Below are 16943 nucleotides of genomic sequence, written 5' to 3' on the forward strand. Positions count from 1 at the left end.
TACCTCCTACTGCAATAAATGAGCAGGCCAAACGCCTGCTGGATTGCTTGAAGCATCGTGTGGATATCCTCCCGCATCTCTCCCAAATCAGGGGTGGTGCAGCTAAGAACAGAAGCTCATGGAGTGATGAGGATGAGGATGAGAAGGAGCTGGATGAAGAAGAACATGTTCAAGTGTCTCCATTGGATCTCATCATCCATCTATTGAGGATCTCAGATGTTCCCACCCATGTAGCAATCTATGGGCTCCTTCTCGAGCAACGTGCTGCAGTTCCCTTGGTACATGTCTCCACATCGCCACAACACAAGCTCCAGCACCATGCGCAAGCACTAAGCTATGTGGATGTAAAGCTAGCCAGACAGAACAAGCTCATCCTCACAAGGGACACGCAGCTGCCTCGTGTAGACTTCGCTTCCAATAAGAGGGTTTCAGACTCTCGAGCAGCAAGTGTGGCGAGCAACGCTCTCTGTTGTAACTTCATCAGTCGATACAATCGTATCAATATGGGTGAATCGCCGGTAGTTGAGGTGGGTTTAGGGTTTGTAAAGCCTGGCCAGGTGCAAGCTGGGTGTCAGGACGAGCCGCAACCTTGTCTGGCATTCCGTATAAATGGGCGGCTACACGAGAATCCGTGTATGATGGATTTTGTGAAGGCTATAGCTGATGTGATTGTCTTGGAATTTCTTTATATTCTCCTTCTTCCTTTAACTACATCTTTAAAGGTTGTCACATGTATAAATGGATCATAGAACCTCACATACTCCAATGCATTTGCAAACATTCTTTTTCATAAATTTGCAAAGGAATGAGTCTGTTATTGTAAAGAATCTAGTATGATTCTTGTGTAGCGGAATAGGTGTGAACTGTGTGTGTATATGAGAGAGAGAGAGTGAGAGAGAGAGAGACAAGGAATAATACACAGAGAATACGCAAGGTAAAAGTATATTAACAAAGGAGAAAGACTCGACCCAATACAAGGTGGGACGAGGGTGCTTTATATAGTCACCCTCTCTCTTCATTAACTACAAGACTCATGGAGCATGGGGAATGTGAAAGCTCATAAGTTATGTGTCATAAAATATGATTCTATGACTCATACTAAATGCTAGAATACAAAGAGGTGACATAATGGTGACTCTTGACCGTTGGAGTGTCTATTCACTCTCAAGGTGAGTTCACACACTAGACCAAGTTGAGCTTGATTCTCAACAGTTATAAAAACATACTTGTGCTTATTTTTCACACACTAGCCATACCGAACTTGTATAACAAGTTGAGGATGTAGTGCCGTTGAGAAATCATGATTCCGGCCGAAGTCTAAATTACCTCGATGTCAAGGAAGTAGTGGAGTTCCTTCATGTCCGTCATCTCGAACTTGTCGGAAAGGAGGGATTTGACCTTATTGATTTCGATGAGATGCTCACCTCCAATGACTAGGTCATCCACATATAAGATGATGACGATCGGACTTGCGGAATCGCTTCGTATGTAGAGAGAGTTGTCCATTTTTTACATATGAAAGCCGATTTGATGAAGATATTGCGTTATCTTCGAATGCCAAGCACGCGGTGCTTGCTTGAGGCCGTAGAGTGGTTTCTTGAGTCGGCATACAGCTTTCGGATGGGTGCTCGAGTTGAAGTCGCGTGGTTGTATCATGTACACCTCCTCTTCTAATTCGCCTTGTCGTCCATCTGATGGAGGTGCCACCCTTTCGCCGCGTTTGTGCGTAGGTCTCCTCGTAGTCAACTCCGTGCGTTTGTGCGTAGCCTTTCGCTATGAGTCGCGCTTTGTAGCGGTTGACGGAACCGTCGGCGTTGTACTTCACTTTGTAAATCCATCTGCATCCGATCGCCTTTTTCTGGGTGAGGTGGGAACGAGATCCCACGTCTCATGGCTTCGATCCATCGCGGATCCTTGGCTGCTTTGGAAAATGATTCCGGCTCGCGTACTGTCACCACCTTCATCATAAAGGCATAGTGATATGCCATGTAGTCGTTGTAGCCGAATCGGTTGACCGAATTCTTTTCACGAGTGGAGCGACGAAGCTTTTCATTCGCAGAGTTGATTGCTTTCTTAGCTCCGATTGGTACATTGAAGCCGCCGAACTAACTGTCGAGTGAGTGAATCGATTCATCGTCGTCGAAGCGATCGTCTGCGTATTTCGCCATTTTCGTCTTGCCTTTGTCCATCTGCGGGCTAGGCCGTGATGTGCTTTGATCGCTCAAAGGCTCTTGTGGTTCCCTCGGTCGGGTTGTGAGCGGACTTCTTCGAACATGTGCGTAAGGTGATCTTCATCCTCTGTCTCTTGTTCGGCGGATTTCGGGTCGAGCGGAGTCGGAGTCGAAGTTGTCTCTGGTGCGTACCAGGATGCGAACTCCTCAAAAACGATGTCTCGACTTACTCGAGATTTTCGAGTTGAGGGGTTGTAGCATTTGTACCCCTTTTGCTCTAGTGAGTATCCTACGAGGATACATTTCTCCGACTTTGGGTCAAGCTTTTGACGCTTCTCGTCGGGGATGTGCACGTACGCTATCACGCCGAATATCCGGGTGTGCGATGAGTCTGGCTTCTTTCCGAAGTATTTTTCGTACGGAGTGACCTCGTGCACGCCGGATGTTGTGCATCGGTTCATTAGGTAGACGGCTGTATTTGCAGCTTCAGCCCAATAAGACTTGGGCATATGCTTCTCGTTCATCATGGCCCACGCTACTTCGAGGATGTGCCGACTTTTGCGCTCGGCTACTCCATTTTGTTGCGGAGTGTGTCGACAAGTGAATTCTCGCCGAATTCCTTCCTTTCAGAGATACGTCGTGAAATCGTCCGAGAAGTACTCCTTGCCGCCATCCAATTGAAGGCATCGTACATGTCGATCCGTGGCTTTCTTGACTTTATTCTTGAATTTTCGGAAGTGTCCGAACACTTCGCTCTTTTGCCGCATTGGGTAGATCCAAGTGTGCCTAGAGAAGTCGTCGATGAAGAGCAAGTAATATCGGCATTCGTCGAATGTAGCCATCTACGCCGGTCCCCATATGTCGGAATGGACTACGTCGAGTAGACCTTTGCTCACGTTCCGCTCTTTCGGGAATGGGTGTCGGTGTTGCTTGCCGAATTGGCACACTTCGCATACACCTTCAATCTCCTTCTCTTTGAATGTCGGGAGTCCGATGACGACTCCTTTCGATTTCATTGCTTTGAGTTTGTTGAGATTGATGTGGCCGATTCGCTTGTACTATAGCTCTATGTCGGACTCAGCTTTCGTGCTTTTTGTGAACATGGCGGATTTCATCTCGTGTGAATCGAGAATGAACATCCGGCCCTCTCTTCTTCCACGCGCGATGATTCGGCCCTCTTTTTCGATGAAGCACCCTTCTTGGTTGAATCGTACTTGCATCCCTTGCTCAACCATTTGGCCGACCGAGACCAAATTCTTTGTGATGGTGGGAACATGCAAGACATTTTTAATGTATGTTTGCTTACCTCTTTCACCGAACGGAACATTGTCGATGTGCCAAATCGGGTGCGTAATGTCATCTCCGGTTTCGACATAACCGGGTCGCTCCGGCTCTCGAAGTTCGAGAAACCATTCTTTATGAGATGTCATATGGTTTGAGGCTCTGGAGTCAACAAACCATACGTCCTCCAGATTGAGGGCACTAGTTGAGGTAGAGGCCGACATAGAGTTTGCTCTATGTTTTATCATGAACATTCCGCCACGGTCGGAGTTGTATGCGTACATTCCACCACGATCCTCATAGTCGGAGTTGTGCCCGTACATTCCGCTATACTCTTTGTAGTCGGAATTGTGCGCGTAATTCGTGAGTTGTCGCCTTGTGGAAGCCGATTCACGCATCTTCTTTCGGCACTCTTCTTCGTGGTAGCCGAGCTTTCCGCAATATCCACATTCGGTTGCGTTTTGACGGCTCGGGCCGGAGTGGAAACTCCCCCTTCTTGCGAAGGTTCCTCGTTGGCTTCCTTTTTGCGGCCGAAATTGGGAGTTGTTATCGTAGGTCAGACCTCGTTCGCCTTGTCCTTGGCCGAATCGGCCTCTCAACCGTTCGCGTCCTCTTCCTCCGTTCGAGTGTGTGTAGAGCATGTGGCTTCCGACTCATTGCTCCTTGTACGCATGGTGTTTTCTTCGACCAATAGCATTGATTGGAGCTCGAAGAAGGAGGGAGATTTCTCCCGTGCTAGAACAGCGGTTCGGATCGCGCCGAACCGTGGTGCGAGGCCGCCGAGGCATATTTGAACCATCTCATCATCATCGATATTTACGCTTATCGAGCTGAGCGAATCACAAAGCTCCTTGATCTTCGAGGTCTATATCGTGATGGACATGTCCCTTTGTTGAATGTTGTTCAACTTTTTGCGGAGTTGAAGCCTTCTTGTGGTGGTGTTCGCCGCGAAAATCTTTCGTAGATTCTCCCATGCCTCCTTCGGCATCTTGGCTTCGCGAATGTAGCCGAGCATGTGATTGTGAACACATTTCGCCAAGCAATACATCACGCGGCTTGCGGCTTGCTCCCATGTCGCGTATTCGGGAGTCGCTTCGGCGGGCCGGTCTTCATGCGCTCCTTTGATGTAGCTCCAATAGCCTTGTCCGACAAAGTATTGGTGCATCTTATACTCCCAAGATGCGAAGTTGTTTCGATCCAACTTCTCGGTAGGGAGAGCGCTCCCCATTTGAGTATTCATTATGTTGATTCTTCTTCTTCTTCTTCTCTCTTCGAATGCGAGCTATGTAGCGAAGCTACGATAGCCATGAGTCGGTTCTTGGTCGTCGGCGTGGAGCACAACACACGATCACAATGAGGCGAATGGGCTAGATCGAGCTACCAAATCGCTCTGATACCATGTAAAGAATCCGATATGATTCTTATGTAGCGGAATAGGTGCGAACTGTATATGAGAGAGAGAGTGAGTGAGTGAGTGAGAGACACAAAGAATAATACACAGAGAATATGCAAGGTAAAAGTATATTAACAAAGGAGAAAGACTCGACCCAATACAAGGTGGGACGAGGGTGCTTTATATAGTCACCCTCTCTCTTCATTAACTACAAGACTCATGGAGCATGGGGAATGTGAAAGCTCATAAGTTATGTGTCATAAAATATGATTCTATGACTCATACTAAATGCTAGAATACAAAGAGGTGACATAATGGTAACTCTTGACTGTTGGAATGTCTATTCACTCTCAAGGTAAGTTCACACACTAGACCAAGTTGAGCTTGATTCTCGACAGTTATAAAAACATACTTGTGCTTATTTTTCTCTTCTTTTTTTACGTATTTTACTGTTGAAAAAACGTTTTACCGTATAATAAATAATGAATACAAAAGTATGGTATTTACCATACTTGATTGAGAATACTGATATGGTATGTATGGTTCATACTATGAAATGGATGAAGAGGGTTGTGAAGTTTCTCCACAATTTGAAGAAGTAAATGACATGTGTTGATGCCTTTATTCGCAGCTCCACCTTGAGCGTCCCATGATTTCTCAGCTGCTGCAAACCAATGGGGACTTCCAACGGGCTACTACAATGGCTACAACGTCTACATTGGGGAATCTACTTACCCTCAAAACTAAAATTCCACAACACCCAAAGAAAATGTCTCTTCCCCAGCTGCTCCAACAACTCCACAAGCTGATGCCGATGGGAATTGGTGTGATGCCAGAGACGAGTGTGAGCACTTGCAATCAAGCAGCCACGCTAATCAAATATTACATTCAGAATTCCGAGCCCCCTCAAAAATGGCATAGTAGTGCCAGTGATCTATTTCGGGAATATGGTTTCCACGACTCCAATGGCAACTTCTTAAAGATGCTAGATATCTCTCAGCTGGAGAGCCTAGTTTCCGACTTAGAGAAGATAACCAACTGTGGAGTGGCCCAATCTCAAGTTCTTCACTCGGGTGGACAGCAGATCGCAACCAATCACTTGGCGGGCGATGATTTTACTTGTGTTTGTCTTCAGAAGTACTCAGTCTGGCCTACTGCTACTCGGGCTTCTGCTCATAACTACTGCAAGCGCTCAGTCTTGCTGACCTACGTGTGGGACGTGGTTGTGGATCGGCCCTTCTTGCCCAATGTACCTCATGCTGCAATAAATGAGCAGGCCAAACGGCTGCTGGATTGCTTGAAGCATCGTGTGGACATCCTCCCGCATCTCTCCCAAATCAGGGTGGTGCAGCTAAGAACAGAAGCTCATGAAGTGATGATGATGAGGATGAGAAGGAGCTGGATGAAGAAGAACATGTTCAAGTGTCTCCATTGGATCTCATCATCCATCTATTGAGGATCTCAGATGTTCCCACCCAGGTAGCAGCGCTCTCTGTTGTAACTTCATGAGCCGATACAATCGTAACGATATGGCTGAATCGCCGGTAGTTGAGGTGGGTTTCGGGTTTGTAAAGCCCGACCAGGTGCAAGTTGGGCGTGAGGAGGAGCCACAGCCTTGTCTGGCATTCCATATAAATGGGCGGCTACACCAGAATCCGTGTATGATGGATTTTGTAAAGGCTATTGCTGATGTGATTGTCTTGGAGTTGGGGTCAAAAGAGGACATTGGAAACTCGGGAATGCTGCATGGTTCCGGAGGCCGGAAAATCGAGATGTTGCAATGGGTGTTTGATGGGCAGGAGTGCCAAGATAAGAGGGAGAAATTAATTTTGGGTGGAGAGACCTACATTGCCAATCAGACAGAGGAGTTTCTCCGTCACTTTCTGAAAAGGAAGCTGCTGTCATCACTCAATCAAACATCTAATCACTTAGATCTGCGAAAGACTCTGGAATACGTGTGCATCAATCACTTAGATCTAAGCAATCCGGACCTTTTTAGTTTCAAGCAGCACGAACAGATCTTATCAGCAGTTGACTTTGCATCAATGAAACAGGTCTTCTCTCTCCAGGAAAGCTTCAATAAAGAGACAAGCATACAGTTCCAGCTTTTGAATTTGAAGCATAATCCCGCTTAAACTCAAAAGATGCAAAACAGTTGCGAGGACGAGAAGAGGAGGCGCGCCCAATTGGTTCCCAATGCCATGGAGAATAACCTGTTGATCCATGTGTTCCATCATATTCTCACTATGCCAGATGCCAGCTCCTGAAGGGTGGGTATGATGTGGTTAGACAGGGTTATAGCAGAACAAATGCGGCCTCTCATGAAAGATGCCGAGCAGAAGAAAGACAAGGCATTGGACGAGTGGGATATGGATTACCGCAACACTGAATGTAGAGATAGGCACCTGCTTCTAAAACAAGGCTTTGTGGATTGGAAGGTTGGCATTGGAAATCTATGGAGGGAGATATGCCATATGTTTCTTGCTACTTCCATCAGGAAACTCGCAATGCTTGCCGCCTTGCACTTACTAGATGCTTACCCCCTGGAGATCCTCGATGGTGATGCAGGAATGTTTTGCACGGACTGGGTGCAGACGGTGTTGGCCAAGCTTGACACATTGACCAGCCAAGAGCTCAAGAGGCCAGCCAGAATATGTATACTGAGCGTATTGGGCTTGCAGAACAGCAGCAAAAGCACATTGCTCAATCTTATGTTTGGCACACAGTTGCATGTGAGTGCTGGTGGATGTACTCGTGGTGTCTACCTCCAGGTCATCAAATCCGAACGACCAGAGTACGACTACTTGTTCCTTCTCGACACGGAAGGCATCAGGTCTCCTGAGTTTTACGGGCTTGATGACTCTCAGATCCGTGACAATCGTCTGGCTACATTCGGATTACTCCCGGCAGATGTCTCTATCATCATGGTCTCTAACGAGGATGATGGTGGTCTCAAAGACGTTGTCCCCATGGTGCTGTTAGCTTTCAAGAGCTCTCGAATAGCAGAAAGCTACAGTAACAGGATAAGATCGAAGATTGTATTTGTCTACCAGAGCGTCGACACAAATGATAAGATTAAGCTTAACGAAAATAAGCAGAAACTGAGAGAGCATTTAGGGATGGCTGCTGAGCATGTGAGGAACATGTCTCAACGCGGAACCCATTGTGCTAGTAGTAGAGGTGAGAATGTTGATCTGGATATGATGAAGCAGGACGGCAAGATGTTCCAGTCCATGTTCGGTGAAGGCATGCACATGGATAAAGACGACAGCCAGAGTGATGTGAAGTGCATGGGAAACCTGAAGAAAGGGCATACTCCGCCGAATGATGTTCCGGAGTGGGACAAAAGATGGAGAGCCACCACTATAAAGGAGTGGAGTAAATATCTGACCCTAATGTGGGATAATATTTGTGATGCAGACTTGGATCCAAGCTTCAAAACAGCAATGGAAAGGGTCGCCCTTGAACAGGCATTGGCGAAAGGGCCACAGCTCAAATTAAACAAGAAGTTGATGGAGTTCGAAAAAGTCGAAAGTGATGTCAGGTCCAACAATTTAGGTGTCCAAAGCAGGTCGGCAAGAGCCACAGTCGTCGATAGCAATGTGAATGTATGTCGGAAGCTCTGACAAGGGACGTGCGACGCATGTTGGAAACCACTATGTGGAAAAAATGGAAAGACCAAGAATTGAGCAAGTGGAACTCATTTTGCATTTCATTGCAGAATGACTACAAATATAGGCTTCGCGATTTCATGAGCGGGGTGTTTGAATTCGAAGATGAGGTCAGTAGGTATGAACTGAAGATGAAGAAAGAGATCGTAGAATTAATCGACCAAGGGAAGTTGGATGCAGAGAAAAGTGGTGAAGTTTTCAGAGATATCTTCAATCGGATCGTGAGTGAGGCTACTGCAAAGCATGAACCTTTTGCTGAGAAAGTCTACATCTCTGTGAAACATCTATATGGCATATCGGACCTCACTAAAATGTTTCAGCTCCATTCCCATAAACCTACCATAAATTATTTGGTAGACCTGGTCCAACTTCTTCCTGGACATCAAGCCAGTAAACCTCGAGGCAGTGACAAACTGACAACTTTTTCTGGTAATATTGGAAAAGCACTGATGCGACCATTCAGGAACTTCAACAATGGTGGAGAAGGTGAGAATGCACTCTCTCATCTAATGGAAATTTTAGCTGCGATTGTGAATTCCAATGTTCAGAATGTGGAGAAGTATGATGATGTGATTGTGATGAATATGATACAATCAACTACCAAGGTTCTTCAAGGTTTCTCTAGAGAGGAGCAGGAAGGTGGTCATCGTTTCGTCATGGATAATCTCATCCAAAGGCTAGAAGAGAAACAAATGGTGTGGGACAAGAAACATAATGTTGCCGAGAGGCTGAGAGAAGCAGAGCCTCAACTTCGTGGTTTCTTTGACGATTATGCTAACGGAGTGGGAGCTGCTAACATGCTCGTTTCAGAGTTGGAACGCCTGCTTGAAGCTCAACTCCAAAATGCACACCATGAACTCCTAGTGAGAGTAGTCGTGGAGAACTTAACTAATAAAAGTTGGCTGATCAATTCGGATGCCATGAGAGCTTGCTTAGACTTGCACCTGTTAGTCCTTATCCAGAGAAACATGTTCAAGGTCCTCATTGCATATGTGAGTGACGGGCGTAAGCATTTCCAAGATGTCACGGTGTCGCGTTACTACGCGCGTGCGTGGAGAAATGAGGCGGGACCACCGGGGTCTTGGACCGAAGAGCAGGTGATAGACGGGGAATGAGAAAGAGAGAGACGCCCTGTCACGTATGAGTAAGAAAGACAGGGGCACGGCCCGTCAACACAGAAGACGCGAAGGGACACAGAGATAGGGAGACACAAGTGTTTGTATATTAACAAGTAACAGAATACACAACAAAGCACGCGAGCAGTTACAACCGAACAGGTCGGCGAACAGATGTCGATGCCTGTTCGTCTGCGCACGAAAGGAGGAAAGGGTGGAGGTGCTACCGGAAGCACACGGGCGTTCCTCGAAGCAACGTGAGCCTCCCGAAAACCTGCAGAGAAGAGCGAAGGAGAACGAACAGAGGAGAAGAGTTCGGTTACGGTCCGACAGCACTTCGTCCTCCTTAATGCGCGATCCCTTCTCCCTACGTCTCCCTCTCCTTTATAGCGTCAAGAAGGGAGTCGTCTCCCTCATTTACTTCCTACCTACCGAATCTAACTACCCAGGATATCTCTATGTACCTAATTCTCTATTATATACATTAAGAGCGCGCACACGTGAAGGGCCGGTTCATGTGCGCTATTCACCGATTGCGCCAAGGGACGGTTTCCTTCACGACATCCGCCCCCACCTAACCGCGCATCCACCGGTATGCGCCAAAATTGGGTTCTGGTTGGAGAAAACCGGTCCGGGTTCCGTTTTTTCGTCCATCGGTTCGCCCTCCGTTTCGGACTGTTCGTCTTCGCTGTCCAGGCCTATTAGATCCGGTTCATCGTCGTGGCGCTTCTTGAACACTTTGATCCGCTTCCCTGCTACCAGCATCGCCATCCTCGTACCGTCGAGTTCCGCCAGGTGATACGTCCCGTTGTCGTTGGTGCTCGTTACCACGTAAGGCCCGAACCACCGCTTCGCAAACTTCCGTGTTGCTCGGTGCTGGTTGTCGAGGCTGCTGTCGTAGACTAGCACCCAGTCGCCTTCCTCGATTTTCTTCGGTCGTAGCTGGTGCGTTCGGTCGAACCAGGCTTTGTTCTTCATCCTTGCCGTTGGAAGTCTCTCCGCCGCTCATTCCACGTCCTTTGGCCTCCGCTCGAGCTGTCGTATACGTGCCGCTAGCAGTTCTTCCCGACTCACCTCGTCCCTCCAATCTACTATCGCCCAAGAGGAGATCGTCCGTTCCATCGGCATGATCGGCTTCTGTCCGAACATGAGCTCTGACGGCATGAACCCGGTTACTGAACTGTGCGTTGTCCGGTCCGCCCACAAGGCATAAGGTAATAGCCGTGGCCAGTTCCCAACCTGGCCTCCGCATGCCCGGACTAGCGCTTTGACGATTGGCCCGTGCCCGCGCTCTACCTTCCCGTTTGCCTCCGGATTGTACGTTGTGGTGAGTGAGAGCTTGACCCCTAACCGGTCGAACAGCTCCTCGACCTCTTCGGCGTCCAACTCCCCGCGGTCAACCACGATCTTTCCGATGCACCCGTACCGGCATATCACGTCCTCGATCAAGAACCGACACACGACCGCGGTCGTTTTGTTCTGCAGGGCTCGGCCTTCCACCTGGTTCGTCAGGTCCTCCCGGGCCAGCACCAGATATCGCATTTGCCCTACGCCCATCGGCATCGTCACCAAATCTACCATCCATTTGAAGTGGATGGCCGGAGGGTAAGTGGGGTGAAGCTTGTCCCGATGTCCCACTATGGATTGCATCTGACGACTCTCACAAGTTGTCACGAACCGATGCACGTCCCGGTACAGTCCCGGCCACCAGTACTTCCCCTTTAGTTTCTCAAACGTGGCCCATGTCCCACGGTGTCCAGCCCAGGGGCTGTCATGGTAGGCCTTCGGCAACTCCTCTTGTTCCTCCTTCATCGCCACTACTCGGAGCAGGATGCCGTTTCTCTTCTTCGGGTGCTTCCACAAGTATCCGTCCCGGAGAAAGAATCGGTATGCTTTCTTCCGGATCCGGTTGGCCTCGTCCTTTGTCCTTTGTCCTCAAGAATCCCCCAATCTGTAGCCACTCCCCGTCGTACTTGCTTACGTTGAAATCGTTAAGCGTCGGAGTGCTCCCTCCCTCGGTTGTTGCGTAAGCCGCCTCGAAGAAGTCCACGCCGACTTCCTCGTCCTCCGAAACCATGATGCCCTCATCGTTGAATCGCGCCCTCGAAAGCATGTCGGCCATGGCATTGTCTTTCCCGGAAATGTGTCGTATTTCCGGATCCAGGGACTTGATGTACGCTATCCACCTGAGCATCGTCAGGTCCGGGGTTGCACATCCGGAAACCATGCCGAGAATCGGCAGGCAGTCCGTCTCGATAATCACTTCTGTCCCGATCAGATAGTCTTTATCGGCCTTCACCACTGAAACGATACCCCAGAGTTCGTGCTTAACCTGGGCGTATCCTCGCTGTCGCTCGTTGAGGACCTTCGCGCCGAACCGGATTGGGAACCGAATGTCGTCCTCATCTTCTTGGTTGACGACCCATCCGATCCCGGCCGGACTCGTATCTACCGTTATGTAGATGGGAGTGCCTTTCTCGTAGACAGCCTTCCGGAGTGCCGGTGCTGCAGAAAGAGCCTCCTTCATCTTTCGGACCGACTCCGCATGCTCGTCTTGCCACTCGAATTTTCGCCCCTTTTTTAGCAACCCGTATAGCAGCTCGGCAATGTGGGCGTAATGTGGGATCCATATGTGGTAAAACGCGCATGCTCCCAAAAACCTACGTACCTCCATGACCGAGTTACAGTCGGGCTTCATTGAGGAGATGGCTTCCACCTTAGCCGGAGACGGTTTCCGGCCATACGGCCCGCATAGATGTCCGATGACCATGATCTCTGATTGCCCGAAGGCCGATTTCTCCCCGGAGAAGGTGAGCCTCGCATCCTCTAGCCTCTGCAACACCCTCTCGCAGTCGTCAATGTGTGTCGCCACGAATTTCTGGCATCCGTCCGGTCCAACCGTTTCGTCCCTTTCCTCTACCGGACATCCCTTGATCGAGATGTCGTCCAAGAATGGCATGGTGATGTCCGGGATACAATCCCTCAGCACCTTGTTCATTGCATTCACCATGTGGGCCACCGAGTTCGTCCCTCCTTGTGGCAGGGTGCACATCCGCATTAGGCCGAGAGGAGTCTGCATCGTCGTAATGTCTCTGCTCTCTACGGCTAGTTGGAACTGATTGTACCCCGAGTACAGATCACCGACCGAGTAGATCGACCTTCTGGCGAAGGCCTCCGCGAACTCGTCTATCGTTGGTCCAATTCCTGCGTTCCGAATGGTCACTCTGTTGACCGGTTGCAGGTCTTGAATGAAGCGCAACGTCCCGTTCATCTTCGTTACGGTAAACCACCGGTTCGAGTACGGGGCACTCAACGGTTCGAGGATGCCCATATCGACTTTCTGTCTCAATAGCTCCATCAGCTCCGGGATGTGAGCTCTCGGTACCGAAATTGGCTTGAGATTCCATGGTACATGCGGTACCGTGAATATCACCATCAGCTTCACGACTGTCGGGTCTACGCACCCGATCTCTTCCGGTGAGAATGCGAAGGCTTTCCCGTGCCTTCCGAGCATCCTCTGAAACCGGTCTTCTTCCGCCGGCAGTAGGAACCCGCCCCCACCGATTTTGAGCTCTCGTAGCGTTCTGTTGGTGAAGGTGTGTCCTATGCAGGCCGGATCTCGTAAACTGGGGTCCGACGCGACCCCCTTGATTCGCAACTCGTTGCCCTCCGGTAAGGGTGCCGCGACTGGCCTTACCTTCCAGTCCACAGTCTTGTACTTCGTATTAACCCGGGCCGTCCGATTCGACTCGAGCCCTCGACTGAAGTCCGCGATGACTTCGTACATCTCTTCTAAACAAACCGGTATCGTCCAGTCCTCTTTAAGGCCCTCTCCGATCACCTCTCGCAGTATTCCCAAGGTATCGTCGAAGGAGACCGCCTCCACGGCTCCGTAGATTTCCTCGTTGGGCCCGAGAACTCCACACGCCCGAAGTCGCTCTTCCGCCCTTGTCTTTTCTCGGCCAACGACGCCGACTATCGTACACCCTCCGTTTTCAGAGAAACAAAACTTCCTACTTATGGTACAAGGTTTCTTCGGTTCCGCATCTATCGTACATATATGGGGTTTTTTCCCGGAGTGTCCGGACTGTCGCAGCCCCACGCCTTGGCAGACCTCTCTAAAAATCCTCTCGGTTCTCGCCACCGAGGGACTCGCGGTTTCGCTCGTGGTTCGGTCGCACCGTCAGGAACTGGACCGAATGACGCCCGTCCTGACTCTTGACCCTCGCGTAAGCCGACCCATTGTCCAGCACCTTGGTCTCCATTCGCACTGCCGTAATGTACGGTTCTCCCAGTATGACCGGGTGCGAGGACGTCTCCTGCACAAAGAAGTGCTGGTCTATTTCGACGTCGCTGATCTTGACTCGCACGTTTGGGCAGGCCCCGTGTAGTTCCTCGGTGGCGCGCGTCGCCGCCCGTATCTTCCACCCGTGCTTAGTGTTGATCGGTCATTTCCCCTTCTTGTAGAAGTCCATGGACATCAGGTTTATTTCCGAACCGTGGTCCACCAGCGCCACCACCGGTTCCTGAACACCTCCGATCTTCACCGGGGTTTCCGTGGTCGCTCGGGCCTAGTGTGTCCTCGAGTAGTGGCTCTCCGCCCACTCGTCTTCCAGCGCCATGTCCTCTATGTGCGTCGTCCGCACCTCCACCGGCCTTCCCGGTTCTGCCTCCGTTGACAGCCTCTTCCTCTTCACCAAGTCCACGATGGAGTCGTGGAACTCCTTGGCGATCCCTAGCACCTCCCGCAACGACAGTTCCACCTTGTTGTCGAGGATTCGTTCTTCCAGGACCTTTCGTAGGTTCGTGGTCCTTTCGATCTCCGTGCCAAAACGGTACCCGCCCTTTTTGTGGTTATCCCGGGCACTGGACTCACCGGCCTCATTCCGTTTCGGCCCAAATCAGGTTTTGTATCTCTGTGAAGATCTGGCCCCTCCGGGTTTACCTACCCGTTTTTCTTCAACTAGAGCCTCATAGTTCTGGCAAGCCGCTTCGACGAAACCCGTCTTTTCTTCGACCGGGTCACTCCACCCGATTACCTCCTAGACCCGCTTCTCCGCGCGGTCCGCCTCGTCTCTCTTTAGTCGGGCACCGGCGAGGCCTTCTAGCACCGTCGGCCAGAACTCAGCTTTGCTCTCCTTCCGGGCCTCGCTGCCTCCGACCCGAATACCGGCTGACGCTGAGTAGTGGACAGTCTCCGCGTGCCGGGCTGCCGCCTCTTCCATCAACCTTTTCATTCCTCCTCGCCCGTCGTTTCGGTTCAGGGCCCTCCGGGTATCGTTGGCGTGCACCTGACCTTCCCACAGGTACACTACCCGGCTTCTCAAAGCCTCCATAAAGTCCCCGCAGTCTTTTCGGATGTGGTCGACCTCGTCGCACCACATGCACCTACTTCCTGCCGGAGGCCATCGGTCACGAGCCTGATCGCCGCCTTCTCTCCTAGCCTGGGCGATATGGAGATCCTTTACCGCTCGTGTCAACTCCTCCAAAGTTGTTCCCCCGGACGAGCCTCTGACCACACCGGTCGAAGCTGAACCGGTTTCGAGCCACTCCCGGGTCTCTTCCCTTCGTGCCTGCGGTATCAGTTCGAGCTTCCTTGCTGCGACAGGTCCCGCCCCGGTCTCCTCTGTATCAGCCCACTCCCACCGTTTGTCAAAACGACCGCAGACTCTTTTTACCGCGGCCCAGTCGGCCGTCAGCCCGTCTTCGGTTTCCAGTAAGGAGCCAAGTTGCCCCCGATCCCGTGCGTCAACCGATTTGACAAACAGCAGGACACGACTTGTGTCCAGAACGGTCCGATCGAGCGCCGAAAGGCGCGCAAAGCGTTCCTCAAACTCCCGGAGGAGTACCGACGCATTTCTTCCTTTGTTGGGGGACTCCACCCACTCCATGAAGCTCCACTTCGAAAGTCGAAGCGCGTCATCCAGCCCGTATTTCTCCAGGAGCTGTCCTTCGAACTCCTCCTAAGTCCGGCTCTCCGCCTGGACCTCGAGCACCTCCACATGGATGCCCGGCATCGCCACTCGAGGGAATCCGGCAAGACGCCTCTCTTCCGGAATATCCCTCCTCAACATCTCCGCCCAGTAGGACGCCAAATAACTCGTGGCATCCTTTCCACTGAACCGGCCGATCGTACCGACGATCGCCTCAATAGCCCTATCAAGGGAGCCGGTGCCCTCGCGCGCGCTCACTATCCGGTCCACGGCTGAAGCCATGGCCTCTACAAGATCTGAACCCCTCATCTTCTGCTCCTCTGCCGCCTGTTTCACGTCGGGTTCACCAAATATGTCGCGTTACTACGCGCGTGCGTGGAGAAACACGGCGGGACCACCGGGGTCTTGGACCGAAGAGCAGGTGATAGACGGGGAATGAGAAAGAGAGAGACGCCCTGTCACGTATGAGTAAGAAAGACAGGGGCACGGCCCGTCAACACAGAAGACGCGAAGGGACACAGAGATAGGGAGACACAAGTGTTTGTATATTAACAAGTAACAGAATACACAACAAAGCACGCGAGCGGTTATAACCGAACAGGCCGGCGAACAGATGTGACGATGTCTGTTCGTCTGCGCACGAAAGGAGGAAAGGGTGGAGATGCTGCCGGAAGCACACGGGCGTTCCTTGAAGCAGCACGAGCCTCCCGAAAACCTGCAGAGAAGAGCGAAGGAGAACGAACAGAGGAGAAGCGTTCGGTTACGGTCCGACAGCACTTCGTCCTCCTTAATGCGCGATCCCTTCTCCCTGCGTCTCCCTCTCCTTTATAGCGTCAAGAAGGGAGTCGTCTCCCTCATTTACTTCCTACCTACCGAATCTAACTACCCAGGATATCTCTATGTACCTAATTCTCTATTATATACATTAAGAGCGCGCACACGTGAAGGGCCGGTTCATGTGCGCTATTCACCGTTTACGCCAGGGGACGGTTTTTTTCACGACAACGGATGCCCTAATCGGCCATGAATGTCTTCGCTTGTATGAGAAAGAATGGAAATCATTCTTTTGGAAGGTTCAACAATGTTTCCAGGATGCAAGCGAGAAGGCGAGCCGGAGGGATGAGGTGTCGAATAAGAAGGGATACTCCTCTGTGGAAGTTTTCATGGATGAGTTAAAAAGCCTGTTGCGAAGCGAGAGGGTGGACCCCTCAGGAAAACTAGCAACCTCCATCTTATTGCGAATCTCTGTCGACCAATACAAGGATTTGGATGCGGATGTAGTCTCCGCGAAGTTGCCTGAGCTATGCCGAAATCTAGAGCAGAAGTTTTGCAAACGCTTATTATTAAGGACGAAGGATTCAGAGCTGTGGAGATTGGTG

The 16943-nt window shown here is 50.6% G+C and overlaps 2 protein-coding genes and 1 long non-coding RNA gene across 3 annotated transcripts in view; 2 read left to right on the forward strand and 1 right to left on the reverse strand.

Moving 5' to 3' along the window:
- The window catches only part of LOC147853691 (uncharacterized), a 63995-nt gene extending 55063 nt beyond the window's left edge, over positions 1-8932 (reverse strand). Inside the window, exon 1 of the long non-coding RNA XR_015531172.1 lies at positions 8819-8932. This is a non-coding gene — a long non-coding RNA (uncharacterized LOC147853691). The remainder of the gene's footprint in view (positions 1-8818) is intronic.
- LOC147853692 (uncharacterized) overlaps positions 1-16943 on the forward strand; it is a 29438-nt gene that overhangs the window by 3127 nt on the left and 9368 nt on the right. The window lies entirely within an intron of this gene.
- LOC147853693 (uncharacterized) lies at positions 7117-8471 on the forward strand. The gene has a single exon (XM_087332398.1). It carries the CDS (start codon positions 7122-7124, stop codon positions 8469-8471), a length of 1350 nt encoding a protein of 449 aa, XP_087188524.1. The 5' UTR covers positions 7117-7121.

The sequence above is a fragment of the Azolla caroliniana genome, unplaced genomic scaffold (genome assembly GCF_043228905.1).
Source record: "Azolla caroliniana isolate FFs.n. ecotype wild unplaced genomic scaffold, voAzoCaro1.0.p SCAF_16, whole genome shotgun sequence".
NCBI classification, from domain to species: domain Eukaryota; kingdom Viridiplantae; phylum Streptophyta; class Polypodiopsida; order Salviniales; family Salviniaceae; genus Azolla; species Azolla caroliniana.